The sequence below is a fragment of the Schistocerca nitens genome, chromosome 8, assembly GCF_023898315.1.
Source record: "Schistocerca nitens isolate TAMUIC-IGC-003100 chromosome 8, iqSchNite1.1, whole genome shotgun sequence".
Lineage (NCBI taxonomy): Eukaryota > Metazoa > Arthropoda > Insecta > Orthoptera > Acrididae > Schistocerca > Schistocerca nitens.
This window is the reverse complement of record NC_064621.1, coordinates 368074027-368088247: the sequence shown is the minus strand read 5'-3', so window position 1 is coordinate 368088247 and position 14221 is coordinate 368074027. Positions and strand designations below refer to the sequence as shown.

At 45.0% G+C, this 14221-nt stretch overlaps 1 protein-coding gene across 1 annotated transcript in view; it reads right to left on the bottom strand.

Annotated features, from left to right (window-relative positions):
- The window catches only part of LOC126198616 (uncharacterized), a 79915-nt gene that overhangs the window by 6762 nt on the left and 58932 nt on the right, over nt 1-14221 (bottom strand). The window contains exon 3 of the mRNA XM_049935070.1: nt 12552-12946. Within this exon, the coding sequence (XP_049791027.1) occupies nt 12552-12946 (395 nt within the window). The remainder of the gene's footprint in view (nt 1-12551; nt 12947-14221) is intronic.

Here is a 14221-nt window from a genome sequence, read left to right as displayed (position 1 = left end):
ACAGCGACGGTTAATGCTGATCGTGGATGATGCCAGAGTTGTCGTCCGATGATGTCCCATATGTGATCGATTGCAGACAGATCTGGTGATCGAATAGGCCATTGCAACATGTCGGCATTCTATAAAGCACGTTCGGATACAACAGCGGTATGTGGACGAGCGCTATCCTGTCGAAGAACACCCCCTGTAACGCTGCTCATGAATTGTAGCACAACAGGTCGAATCACTAGACTGAGGTACACATTTGCACTTAGGATGCATGTGATCTACATTTACATCTACGTGGTTACTCTGCTATTCATAATTAAATACCTGGCAGAGGGTACAATGAACCACCTCCAAGCTGTCTCTCTACCGTTCCATTATAGGACGGCGCGCGGAAAAAGCGAGCATTAAATTTTTCTGTGCGAGCCCTGATTTCTCTTATTTTATCGTGATGATCATTGCTCACTCCGTAGGTTGGTGCCAACATAATGTTTTCGCAATCGGAGGAGAAACATTATCTACGTGATCGCTCCAGTTGAGGTTATTTGTAATTGTAATCCCTAAGTATTTAGTTGAATTTACAGCCTTCAGATTTGTGTGACTTATCGCGTAATCGAAATTTAGTGGATTTCTTTTAGTACTCGTGTTAATAACTTCACACTTTTATTTATTCAGGGTCAATTGCCACTTTTCGCACCATACAGATATCTTATCTAAATCGATTTGCAATTCGTTTTGGTCATCTGATGACTTTACAAGACAGCAAATGACAGTATCATCTGCAAACAATCTAAGACGGCTACTGAGATTGTCTCCTTTATCGTTAATATGGATCAGGAACAAAAGAGGTCCTATGACACTTCCTTGGGTAGCGCCGGACATTGCTTTTGTTCTAATCGATGACTTTCCGCCTATTATTACGAACTGTGACCTTTCTGACAGGAAATCACGAATCGAGTCGCACAACTGAGTCGATATTCCATAGGCACGCAGTTTGTTTAGAAGACGCTTGTGAGGAACGGTGTCGAGAGCTTTCTGGAAATCTAAAAATATGTAATCAATTTGACCTCCCCTGTCGATAGCACTCTTTACTTCATGAGTATAAAGAGCTAGTTGTGTTTCGCAAGCAGGATATTTTCTGAATCCGTGCTGACTATGTGTCAATAAATCGTTTTCTTCGAGGTAATTTATAATGTTCGAACACAGTATATGTTCCAGAACTCTACTTCAGATCGACGCTAGTGATATGGGCCTGTAATTCAATGGATTACTCCTACTTCTCTTTTTGCGTATTGGTGTACTTGAGCAATTTTCTAGTCTTTAGGTACGGATCTTCCTGTGAGCGAGAGGTTGTATATAATTGCTAAATATGGAGCTATTGTATCAGCATACTCCGAGAGGAACCTGCCTGGTATACAATCTGGACCAGAAGCCTTGCCTTTATGAAGTGATTTAAGCTGCTTTGCAACACCGAGGATATCTACTCCTATGTTTTTCATCCTGGCAGTTGTTCTTGATTGGAATTCAGGAATATTTTCTTCGTCTTCTTTGATGAAGAAGTTTCGGAAAACCGTGTTTAATAACTCTGCTTTGTGGTACTGTCATCAGTGAGTGACTTCACCGTTGTTATCGCGCAGTGAAGGTACTGATTGCGTCTTGCCACTGATGTGCTTTATATACGACCAGAATCTCTCTGGGTTTTCTGACAGATTTCGAGACAGAGTTTCGGCATGGAAATTATTTAAAACATCTCGCATTGAAGTTGGTTGGTTGGTTGGTTGGTTTGGGGAAGGAGACCAGACAACGAGGTCATCGGTCTCATCGGATTAGGGAAGGATGGGGAAGGAAGTCGGCCGTGCCCTTTGAAAGGAACCATCCCGGCATTTGCCTGGAGCGATTTAGGGAAATCACGGAAAACCTAAATCAGGATGGCCGGACGCGGGATTGAACCGTCGTCCTCCCGAATGCGAGTCCAGTGTCTAACCACTGCGGCACCTCGCTCGGTGGTCGCATTGAAGTACGCGGCATATTTCTAATTTCTGTAAAACTATGCCAGTCTTGGGGATTTTGCGTTCTTTTAAATTTGACATGCTTTTTTCGCTGCTTCTGCAACAGAGATCTGACCCGTTTTGTGTGCCATGGGGGATCAGTACCACCACTTATTAATTCATGTGGTATATATCTCTCAATTGCTGTCGATACTATCTCTTTGAAATCATTCCACAACTTTTCTACGTTTACATGATCAGATCGGAAGGAGTGAAGACTGTCTCTTGAAAAGGCGTTAGGAGCGTTTTTATCAGTTTTTTTTTAAATACATATATTTTGCGTTTGTTTTTGATGGCTGTAGGTGTTACGGCATTCAGCCTAGCAGCAACTGCCTTGTGGTCGGTAATACCTGTATTCGTAACGATACTCACTGTTTGTCTAGGAGGTCAAGTATGCTTTCGCAACCATTTACGCTTCAAGTGGGTTGTTCAAATGTGTGTGAAATCTTATGGGACTTAACTGCTAAGGTCATGAGTCCCTAAGATTACACACTACTTAACCTAAATTATCCTAGGGACAAACACTCAGACCAATGCCCATGCCCGAGGGAGGACTCGAACCTCCGCTGGGACCAGCAGGCTTCGAGTGAGCTAATTGTTCAAAATAATTTTCTGAGAAAGCATTCACTACAATTTGGATGACGTTTTATGCCTGCCGCCGGCTTCAAAAGTATAATTTTTCCAGCATATCGAGGGTAGACTGAAGTCACCACCGACTGTAATTGTATGAGTGGGGTACCAATTTGAAATGAGACTCAAGTTTTCTTTGAACTGTTCAGCAACTATATCTTCTAAATTGGGAGGTCGATAAACGATCCAATTGATAGATTAGTCCGATTGTCAAGTATAACCTCTACCCATACTATTTCGGAGGAAATATCTACTTCAATTTCACTACAAGACAAACTACTTCTGACAGCAATAAATACTCCACCACCAACTGTGTTTAATCTATCCTTTCTGAACACTGGTAGATCGTTTGAAAAAAATTCGGCTGAACTTATTTCCGGCTTTAATCGACTTTTTGTTCCTATAACTATTTGAGCTCCGGTGCTTTCTAATAGGGCTTGGAGCTCTGGTTCTTTCCCTACATAGCTATGACAATTTACACCTACAATACCAATAGTTTCTACAATACAACTAATTTACTGTGTTTTACCTGTACCCTTTTAGACGAACGGCCTTTCTGTGGTTCCTTGGGACTCTCTAACCTAAAAAACATCCCAGTCCCTTCCACACAGCCCCCCGCTACCCGTGTAGCTGCTTCCTGTGTGTAGTGGACTCCTGACCTATTAAGCGGAACCCAGAAACCCACCACCCTATGGCGCAAGTCAAGGAATCTGCAGCCTACACGGTCACAGAACCGCCTGAGCCTCTGATTCAGACCCCCCACTCGGCTCTGCACCAAGGGACCACAGTCGGTTCTATCGACGATGCTGCAGATGGTGAGCTCCACCTTAATCTCGCAAGCAAGACTGGCAGTCTTTACCATTTCCGCTAGCCGCCTGAAACCAGACAGAATCTCCTCCGATCCAAAGTGAGACACGTCATTGGTACCGACATGAGCCACCACCTGCAATTGGCTGCACCCTGTACTCTTCATGGCATCCGGAAGCACCATTTCCACATCTGGAATGACTCCCCCCGATATGCACACGGAGTGCACACTGGCTTCCTTCCCCTCCATGGCAGTCATGTTCCTAAGGGGCCCCATTGTGCACCTGACGCTGGAGCTCCCAACTACCAGCAAACCCACCCTCTGTGAATGCCCAGATCTTGCGGGCCAAGAAGCTTCCTCTGGAACAGGGTGGACGACTGCATCCGGCTCAGAGACATTGTCAGCCACAGATAACGTCCAAAACCTGTTCGTCAAACGAACCAGGGAGGCTCAACGATCGGCCTCTCAGAAAGTTTTTCGCTGCCTGCCAGGCTTTGGAATGATCTCCCACTCGACCACAGGTGAGGGGTCAACCTCAGTGCCGGCAATACCCGGGGCGGCCTCAGCACTGGACTGATCAGGGGACACGTGGAACGTCCTCAACGTCCCTCACAGTCCCGTGTCCGACGCCCCACAGTGACGCCCCTTGGCAGCAGCCTCAAGCTGTGTGACGGAAGCCAACACAGCCTGGAGCTGTGAGCGAAGGGTCGCTAACTCAGCTCGCATCTGCACACAGCAATCACAGTTCCTATCCATTACTGCAGTCGCTCCTGTTCGAAGCTCGTAAAAATATGTAAATAACAAATGGTGTACTCAGCTAATTAGCTGCAGGTATTCGAAGTGCTCTCTCACCTACGGTTTAAATGACACTGAGTTACACTAACCTATATGATACGAGGGTCGATAACAATGGCCATACTGTGCACTACGCTGCTATTAAAAAAAGCTTGTGCCTAGTAAGCACTCGAACACACAAGAAATTACAAAAATAATCTAGTAACTACACATGTATTTCTAAATAAGTCGCTCCTGTTGGAAGTTCGTAAAAATATATAACAAACGAATGGTGCACTCGCCTTATTAGCAGCAGGAACATGAGGTGCTCTGCCTCTGGCGGTCTATCCAACACACAGAGACAACGAGAGTGCTCCTGATGCCATACAAAATCGCACCCCAGACTGTGACTCTAGATGTAGACGCAGTGTGTCTAGCATGCAGACAGGGTAGCTGCAGGACCTCAACTGGCCTCCTTCTAGCCAACAAACGACCATCACTGGTACTGAGTCAAAAAAAGCTTTCATCAGAAAACAGAACAGATTTCCACCCTGACCTCCAATGAGCTCTCAATTGACACCACTGAAGTCGCAAATGGTGGTGGTTCGGGGTCAGTGGGATCCACGCTACAGCGCATATGGCTAGGAGCTGTCCATGAAGTAACAGATTTGTAACAGTTCGTTGTGTCACTGTCGTGTCAACTGCTGCTCAAGTTACTGCTGCAGATGCAGTATGATGTGCCAGAGTCGTAAGCCAAACACGATGGTCTTCTCTCTCGGTAGTACCATGTGGTCGTCTCGAACCCGGTCTTCTTGCTACTGTATATCCCTGTGACCACAGCAGTCATGTACAGTGGCTACATTCCTGCCAAGTCTTTCTGCATTGTCGCCGACGGAACCTCCAACTTCGCATAGCCTAACGCAAAACCCTGTTGAAACTCACTGAACTGCTGATATTGGCGTCTTTATCATCTCAAAGGCATTCTTGATTAACATCAACTTACCACGTCCAATCTCAAATGTAACTGACAGTCACGACAGTTACAACGTTTATTTAATGCAAACCTAATTTGTGTCCTCATAGAGGCGCTACCAGCGCCACTCATATGCGACTGGCGCGAAGTTTGAATAGACATCATCTTTCAGATGTAGAAACACGTCTACCAACTTCCATTTGCGTTGATTAACTCCTTCTTGGTACTGCGATTTTTTCCGTCAATGTATAAGAAAGGAAGAGGGAGTACAAAAGGTCAGACGGGAGATACAGGAGTTGGACGAATATATGGAAACACAGTGAGAAATGGCTCAAAATGCTCTGAGCACCTAACTAACCTAAGGACATTACACACGTCCATGCCCTAGGCAGGATTCGAACCTGCGACCGTAGCGGTCGCGCGGTTCCACGCTGATGAGCCTAGAACCACTCGGCCACACCGAGAAACGCGAGGGCTATTTGGAAAGTAAGGAACGATAGGTCACGAAGTGGAAACAACAGTGAAAATCAAAACTGTTCTATTTGCAACAGTTAGCTACATCTTCCAGCTATTTATCTCCACAGTCGGCGATCCGACTTAGACATTGGTCATAGCGTTGTACCAACTTCCCAATACCCTCGTTATAGAAGGGAGTCGCCATTGCTTTCTGCCAATTCTCTACGCTGGCCTACAGCTCGTTGTCTGTGCGAAAATGTTGTCTTCATAGGCAGAGGTTCATGTGAGCAGAGATGAGACTCAGAGGGAGACAATTACGAGCTGTATTGAGGGTAATCAAACATTTCCAACTGAAAAAGATGAAGGAGCATCTTCATTGCCCCTGCAGAATGCGGCTGAGAATTGTCTTGAAGAAGAAAACGCACGACAGTTATGTAATGTTGGCTGCATAGCTTCAGGCGAAATTTCTCACCAGGCCCTCATACTTGGCGGGAGACACTACTGTTCTAGGTATCTTTATGTGCTCTTTCTGTGCTCAGAACTAAAAAGAACGATGTAATGCGATCGACGGGCATACTAGAGACACTGCCAAACACACCAGTGCAAAACTTCATCGGATTTTTACTGTGATTTCCATTTCACGACCGATCGTTCCTTACTTTCCGAATAACCCTCATACATGCTTGAACGTAAATGTAGAAGCTAGCAAAGCCTGCAAACTAAGCTGCTGTATTTGAGCACGACCAGCACCTCTGCAAAGTCCTCAACGTGTTGCAAGTGTCAGTGGTAGACAGAACAGTGTTCTGTGTAATTGTGAGTGCATTATACTGGAGATAAGTGAACTCCAACGTGGGCAAATTGTTGGGACACATATGGCGAATGCTTCCGTAACAAAGGTAGCCGAAGTGTTTGGCGTTCAAGAGGCATCTATCGAAGGTTTATAACACATGCAAGGAAAGCGGGAAAATATCATCACTAAGTCGCAACGTGGATTAAAGTGTGTGTTGAGCTATCGTGACGGACGATCATTGAAGAGGATTGTGACGCACTCGCGAACCCTGTCAGCGGGGAATTACAGGGCGAGCTGGAATTTCAAGATCAGTCCCCAGTGATGCAATGCACAGCAATAGTAACAGTAAATCTGGCCATGGAGCAATGGAGAAAGTAATTTGGTCGGATGCGTCTTGCTTCACACTGTTTGCAACCTCTACCCGAGCTTTTGTCCCAAGGATGAAACATGGTGGGGATTCGTTCATGATTTTGGCAGCCATATCGTAGTTTTCATGGGACCCATGAGTCCTCTGCAAGTTCGCATTATTGCCGAGGATTACGCGACCATTTGGCTGATCAGACCCATACCATGGTACAGTTTTTGTTCCCCTATGATGACGATGTCTTAGAATACGAGGGCCCCCCCTTCACACGGCTCGCATTGTCCAGTACTGCTTTTATTGGCACCACGATGAATTGTTGCCCTGGCTACCACAGTCACCAGCTATCAATATTATTGAGTCTTTGTGGTACACTTTGGAGAGAAGCATGCGTGATAGCTGTCCAACTCCATGATACTTCCCGGAACGTGCTATTATTTTGCATGAAGAATGGTGTAGGATTCTCTTGAAAACTATACAAGACCTATATTTATCCATTTGAGACGACTGTAAGCTGTTTTGAAATCCTGTGGATTCCCTACACTGTATTTTGCATGGTAATGTGATGTGTTTTTGGTGTTTCCGTATTTTTGTCCAACCCCTGTAAGATACTGCCAGAATAGTTTGACAGAGCACTGGAAGACCTAAAGAAAAAAGATGCCTGGAGTAGACGACATATCTTCATAATCAGGGAGATCGTTGGGGTAGCCAGCAATGACAAAGTTAATATGAGACAGGAAAAATAGCCTCTGCACACTGTAATAACTACATTTCCAATGGAAGCAGGTGTGAACATTATCGAATTATCAGTTCAATAAGTAGGAAAATACTGACTCTGATTAATTACAGATGAATGACGAAACTCTTAGAAGCCGACGTAGGGGAAGATCAGTTTTGTTTTCGGAGACATATAGTAACAAGCAAGGCCCTACGACTTATCTTAGCAGATAGGTTAAAGAAAGTGTAACCTACGTTTATAATATTTGTAGACTTAGAAGAAGTTTCTCTCAGCTTTGACTCAAATATGCTCTTTGAAATTTTGAAAGTAGCAGGCGTAAAAGACAGGAAGCTAAAGGTTATATACAGCTTGTACAGAAACCATACTGCAGTTACCAGAGACGAAGGACATGAAAGAGATGAAGTAGTTGAGAATAGAGTGAGACAGGGTTAAAGCCCCTCCCAGTTGTTGTTCAATCAGTATACTGAGCAAGCAGTAACGGAAACCAGGCAGAACTAAGGAAATGGAATTGAACTTCAGGGAGAATAATTAAAAACAATGAGGTTCGGCGGTGACATTATAATTCTGAGACAGCAAAGGACTTGGAAGAGCAGTTTAACGGAAAATGGGCAGTGTCCTGAAACGAGGATGTAAGATTCAAATGGTTCAAATGGCTCTAAACACTATGGGACTTAACATATGAGGTCATCAGTCCCCTAAACTTAAAACTACTTAAACCTAACTAACCTAAGGACATCACACACACCCATGCCCGAGGCAGGATTCGAACCTGCGACCGTAGCAGCAGCACGGTTCCGGACTGCAGCGCCTAGAACCGCACGGCCACTGCGGCCGGCGAGGATGTAAGATGAACATAAAAAAACGATAATGGAATATAGTCGAATTAAGTCACGCTATATTGAGGGAATTAGAGAGGAAATGAGACACTAAACGTAGTAGATTAGTTTTGCTATTTGAGTAGTAGGTAAATGACTGATGATGGGCGAAGTAGATAGGATGCAGACTGGTTTGAGCAGGGAAATCATTTCTGCAAAAGAAGAAACTGTTAAACTGGAGTATAGACTGAAATGTTAGGAAATATTTTCTGAAGGTATGGAGTGCAGCCTTGTACGAAAGTAGAACGTGGATGATAAGTGGTTCAGCCAAGGAGAAATATATGCTTTTAAAGTGGGTGATTTACAAGAATGCTGAAGATTAGATGGGTAGATCGCGTAACTAATAAGAATGTACCGAATCGATGAGGGGAGGAAACATATTTATGGCACAATGGACTAAAAGAAGGATCGGTTTACAGGGCATAGTTTGAGGCATCATGGAATCGTCCGTTTGGTATTGGAAGGAAGTGTGAAAGTGTATTTGGTAAGGGGGGGGGGGGAGGCACTAAAATTGTTGTAAAAATTTAGATGAATACAGTAAGCATATTCAAATTCAGTAGTTATTCGGAGATGAAGAGGCTTGCACAGGATAGACTAACATCGAGAGTTGCATCAAAACATCCTTCGGACTAAAGACTATAAGAACAAGAACAGCGTAAAAATGCAGATTATCACGTTGCAGCGCTGAATGAAATGTTCAACGACTGCCTCCATCTTTCTACAAAGTACTCCTTATCCATTGTCAAGCGGATTGATTGCTACTGGGCTGCTGATACGCCCTTGTAGATTTTAGCTGCCGGCTGTGAAGTCACTGGTGCTCATCGTATCGCCATGTTTAGGCATACGTTGACTCTGTGTTCGATGCGCCCACTTCATCCTTCCGATTGCTGGATCCTACATTGCGCTGAGCTTAAGGCCGCTGTCTCTGTTAAGGGTGTTCTCAGTGATTTTCATTTCCATGGGTTCTTTAATTACACTGGTCAGAAGTCGTCAATGCGAGACCCGTCAGAGGTTTCGTCACATTTGATACGGTGACCGTTTTCTAGAGCAGGCTCGGCTAAAGCGAATTTTTCGGGTATCCTGGGCGATAAAACCCTTTACGCTCCTTCCTAAATTGTTCTACTGTGCACACTGGTTGTCTGACGTGAGAATGGTCACATTCGCAAAGTATTTTGTAGACCTCATAAAACGTGCCGCATCTTTAACTGGTCTCAGTAATAGCTGTCGTGGCCCACAATGTCGGCTTCTGGATTTGACTATAACAGATCCTCTAGAGTCTCCATTCTTTGACATCACTTTCATAATTACGTCTTAAAGGCATATATTGGTCTTGTGTTTACCTGGTTTTGGCTGACTTTCTCTGATATGATGTGCTTCAGGCCGGCCGGAGTGGCCGTGCGGTTCTAGGCGCTACAGTCTGGAACCGCGTAACCGCTGCGGTCGCAGGTTCGAATCCTGCCTCGGGCATGAATGTGTGTGATGTCCTTAGGTTAGTTAGGTTTGAGTAGTTCTAAGTTCTAGGGGACTGATGACCACAGCAGTTAAGTCTCATAGTGCTCAGAGCCATTTGAACCATTTTTTTGATGTGCTTCTGGGATAATGTGCTGTACTCCTAGAAGACGTTAAATTTGTGCTATTTATATGATGTTAAGCAAATGTGTTGAACTATGCATTTGACATCGTGCACAGTACACAGCAAAATGATGTTAATGGCCTAAGAAATAAGAGCATACAGGTATCTCATAATTTTGTATCAGCAGGCATCTAACGTTTTTAAAAAAATTTCGAATTTTTACTATGTCTCTTACTATTTGCATATTTCTGCTTTTGGCATTGTACTCCATAATGGTGTGAAGGCAGAAATTTGAGTTGTAAACAAGAAATGTACGAAAAATGTAACCCCTATTTTTCTCATAGGAAGCTATGCGTCTCTGCAATGTCAAATTTTTTCTCTCCTCTATGGATGTGCAGTTGCGTCAGCCAGGGTAGTCTTTTTCCAGCAGAGCTGGAAAGTAATTTATTGGTTGATCTTAAGAAACTAGGAGAGAATGCGACTCAGGCTGGCAGTTTCTCACAGTTGTACACGTGCAAGGCAGTCCATTGGCTGCAGTACTGCATTAAACTTTTCTTATGAGGGGACTGTACCAGTTTTACAAATACAGATTGCGGCAAATAAAAGTGCCCCGCAGAATAGAGTCCTAGGGTGCAAAGAAACACAGCAGTGGAAAGGAAATACAGTACTAATGTGACTATAGCAGATGTTGAAAGTAACTACCATTCACGTCGCGGCACTTTTTGGCCCTGGTTGCAAGTTGTTGACTGCTGGAATCGCTGCAGTCTCATCTGAAATGTTCTGCTGCAGTTCTTGAAGACTGTGAGCGTTGTTGCGATATACACACAAAGTAATCGCACACTGGGTGGCAAGCTAGGACAGCGACCAGACTGACGTCTGCTAACAACTCTCTCACTCGTGAAAATTATGTAAATGTGCTCCAAGATTCGGCCAGCTGTATGGGCAGTTGCTGCATCCTGTTGGAAGTAACTGTGGTGTGTGGTAATATGCATACCTCCATGACCAGGCGAATCCACTCGTCCGGGCCACTTTTGCTTGCCCCACCCCGTATAATCTCACTGGACAACGCTTAGCGTAGGCCGGCCGCCGTGGCCGAGCGGTTCTAGGCGCTTCAGTCTGGAACCGCGCGACCGATACGGTCGCAGGTTCCAATCCTGCCTCGGGCATGGATGTGTATGATGTCCTCAGGTTAGTTAGGTTTAAGTCGTTCTAAGTTCTAGGGGACTGATGACCTCAGATGGTAAGTCCCGTAGTGCTCAGAGCCACTTGAACCATTTGAGCTTAGCGTAGCCTTCTGATTCGCGAAACTGGTTTAACATGGATTTTGCTGGGAACAGAGAGGAGGTAGCAAATTTTAGAGCACTTACATTTCGGCTTCACTTAAGATTTGTCTGCTCTTCATTGTAGACTTTGGATTGGGACGAGAAATCTGCCTTTTGCTGCTGGTCAGCTGACAATCCTGCACGCAGTGTTCGACTCTGCAACTCTCAATGTCCGTGAGAACTTGCAACCAAGGGTGCCTATATCTGGAGTAAGTCTCCACTACCTCTCTCCTAGCTCTCAGGGAAAGGAAAATATGCAGTCCGACAATTTTCTTTCAAGAAAACGATTGAAAAATTGGTATTAATTTAACAGGGTTGGAACTGGATCTTTTTAATACTGCTTAAAGTCGCCATTTATCTTCCACAATATTAAAAGCATTCCATGCCCCGGGTCGCACGAGTGTCCCACATGCGGTCTCCTATACGGATGAACCACACTTACTTAAAATTTCCACAATAAACCGAAGTCGACTCTTAGCCTTCCCTACTACCATCCTTACGTGCTTGTTGAATTTCATATCGCTTTGCAACGTTGCGCCGACATATTCAATCGGCGTGACTTCGTCAAACAGTACGGTACTAATGCTGTATTCAAGCATCATGGGATTTTTGTTCTATCCCTCTGCATTAACTTACATTTTTTCTGCAGTTGCTGGCCGGAGAGGCCGTGCGGTTTAGGCGCTACAGTTTGGAACCGAGCGACCGCTACAGTCACAGGTTCGAATCCTGCCTCGGGCATGGATGTGTGTGATGTCCTTAGGTTAGTTAGGTTTAATTAGTTCTAAGTTCTAGGCGACTGATGACCTCAGAAGTTAAGTCGCATAGTGCTCAGAGCCATTTGAACCATTTTTTTCTACAGTTAGAGCTACCTGCCATTCATCACACCAACTACAAATTTTGTCAAAAGTCATCTTGCATCCTCCCACTGTCACTCAACGACGACACTCTCCCATACACTGCAGCAACGTCAGCAAACAGTCGCTTAATGCTGCTCAACCTGTCTGCCACGTCATTTATGTGTACAGGGAAAAAGAGTTTGTGCTATCACAGTTCCTGGGAAACTCCTGATGATACCGTTGTATATGATGAATGCTCGCCGTCGAGAAAGAGGGATTGGGTTCTGTTGCTTAAGAAGTCTTTGATTCGCAGGATAATGAATATAACATATAGTTGAACAGGGAAAAAAATCGTACTCAAAGATCAGGAAAGGGCGTTACCTGGGAACTTCGACCACATCCTGGACAACTTGCTTGACAGCATAGGCATGGACGCCCAAAGAGCCCTCGTCCACAAAGAGCTGGCGCAGACCAAGGAAGGCCAACGGCGACAGCTGGTTCAGGGGGTTACCCCTTAGATCGAGCTGGACGAGCGACGGCATCTGCGAGAAGACGTCGTCGCCCACGGAGGTGACGGCACAGTGCGACAGGTTGAGTGTGGTGATGCCCTCCGCCCTCAGGAAGGGCCCAGCCGTGGGCAGCGACAGTGGGTTGCTCGACAGGTCCAGCTCCAGCAGGCTGGCTGGGAACGCGTCCACCGGCACAGATGTCAGCCAGTTGTCCGACAGCACAAGCTGGTGGAGTCGCGCCAGCCCGTGGAATGCGCCATCTGAAACCTGCATCACCTCGCCATACTTAACTGGTCTGTCACGCTACATAATAAGCAAGCGTGGCAAATGAAGGGTTCATTCTCAAATGAAGGGCAAGTCCTGACCACATGTAATGAGTCATGAAAGGATGGCAACAGCATGACTATACGCAAATGTTACAAGTATCAGGTACAGTAGGATGACATTGGCGTACTAGACATGACTGTACGAACGGCGTTCAATAAGTAATGCAACACATTTTTATTGTTTTTTTATTTTTTATTTTATTTATTTATTTATTTATTTTTTTGCAGAAAGCAGGTTGGTTTTATTCATGATTCCAATACACCATATTATTCTCCACGTTCTGGCGAAAAACACTTTTTTTCAACATAATCTCCGTTCGTTGCAGCGACCTTACGGCACCTAGGAGGGCCTGTACGCCCGCATGGTACTACTGTAATGGTCGGAGTCGGAGCCATCGTCTTGCGGCATCAATAATCTCACCATCATCCACGTTCTGCTTCCTGCTAAGTGCATCTTTCATTGGGCCAGACACATGGAAGCGGGAAGATGACAGATGCGAGCTGTAGGGTGGGTGAAGAATAACAGTCCAAGGAATTTTTTTGAGCTTGTCTCTGGTGCGCAGACTTGTGCGAGGCCTTGCGGTGTTATGGACAAGAAGTTCGTTTGCATTTTTTTGGCGACGAACACGTTGAAGGCGGTTCTTCAATTTACCGATGGTAACACAGCTGTGTGCGCGACTCGTTGCGATAATGACAGATTCCTCGCCCAACGACTGACCGTGCTTTTGTTCACTACCATGAATCTGTCTGGAACACTGACTACACATTTTACAAGCACCTGTTAATATCTGCGATGCCCTGGTTTTCCACCAAAAGAAACTCAATGACAGCTCCCTGCTTGGAACACACCTCCGTTACAAACACTTTGAAGGCTATGGACAGCGACACCACCTGTCGGAACTTCTTGGAACTGTAGGATTTGAAGCGGGAATAACTCCCGCCGGAGGTTCGAGTCCTCCCTCGGGCATTGGTGTGTGTGTTGTCCTTCGCGGAAGTTAGTTTAAATAGTATGTAAGTCTAGCGACCGATGACCTCAGCAGTTTGGTCCCATAGGAATTCACACACATTTGAACATTTGAAGCGGGAATATTCTACGATATCCCACAACAAATTCCGCATTTTTTCAAGCGAAACTGGTCGACAAAAAGCATTGCATTATTTATGGAACACCTCTCGTACAATATTATCAGAACCAAAATATTAATAAAGAAAATAA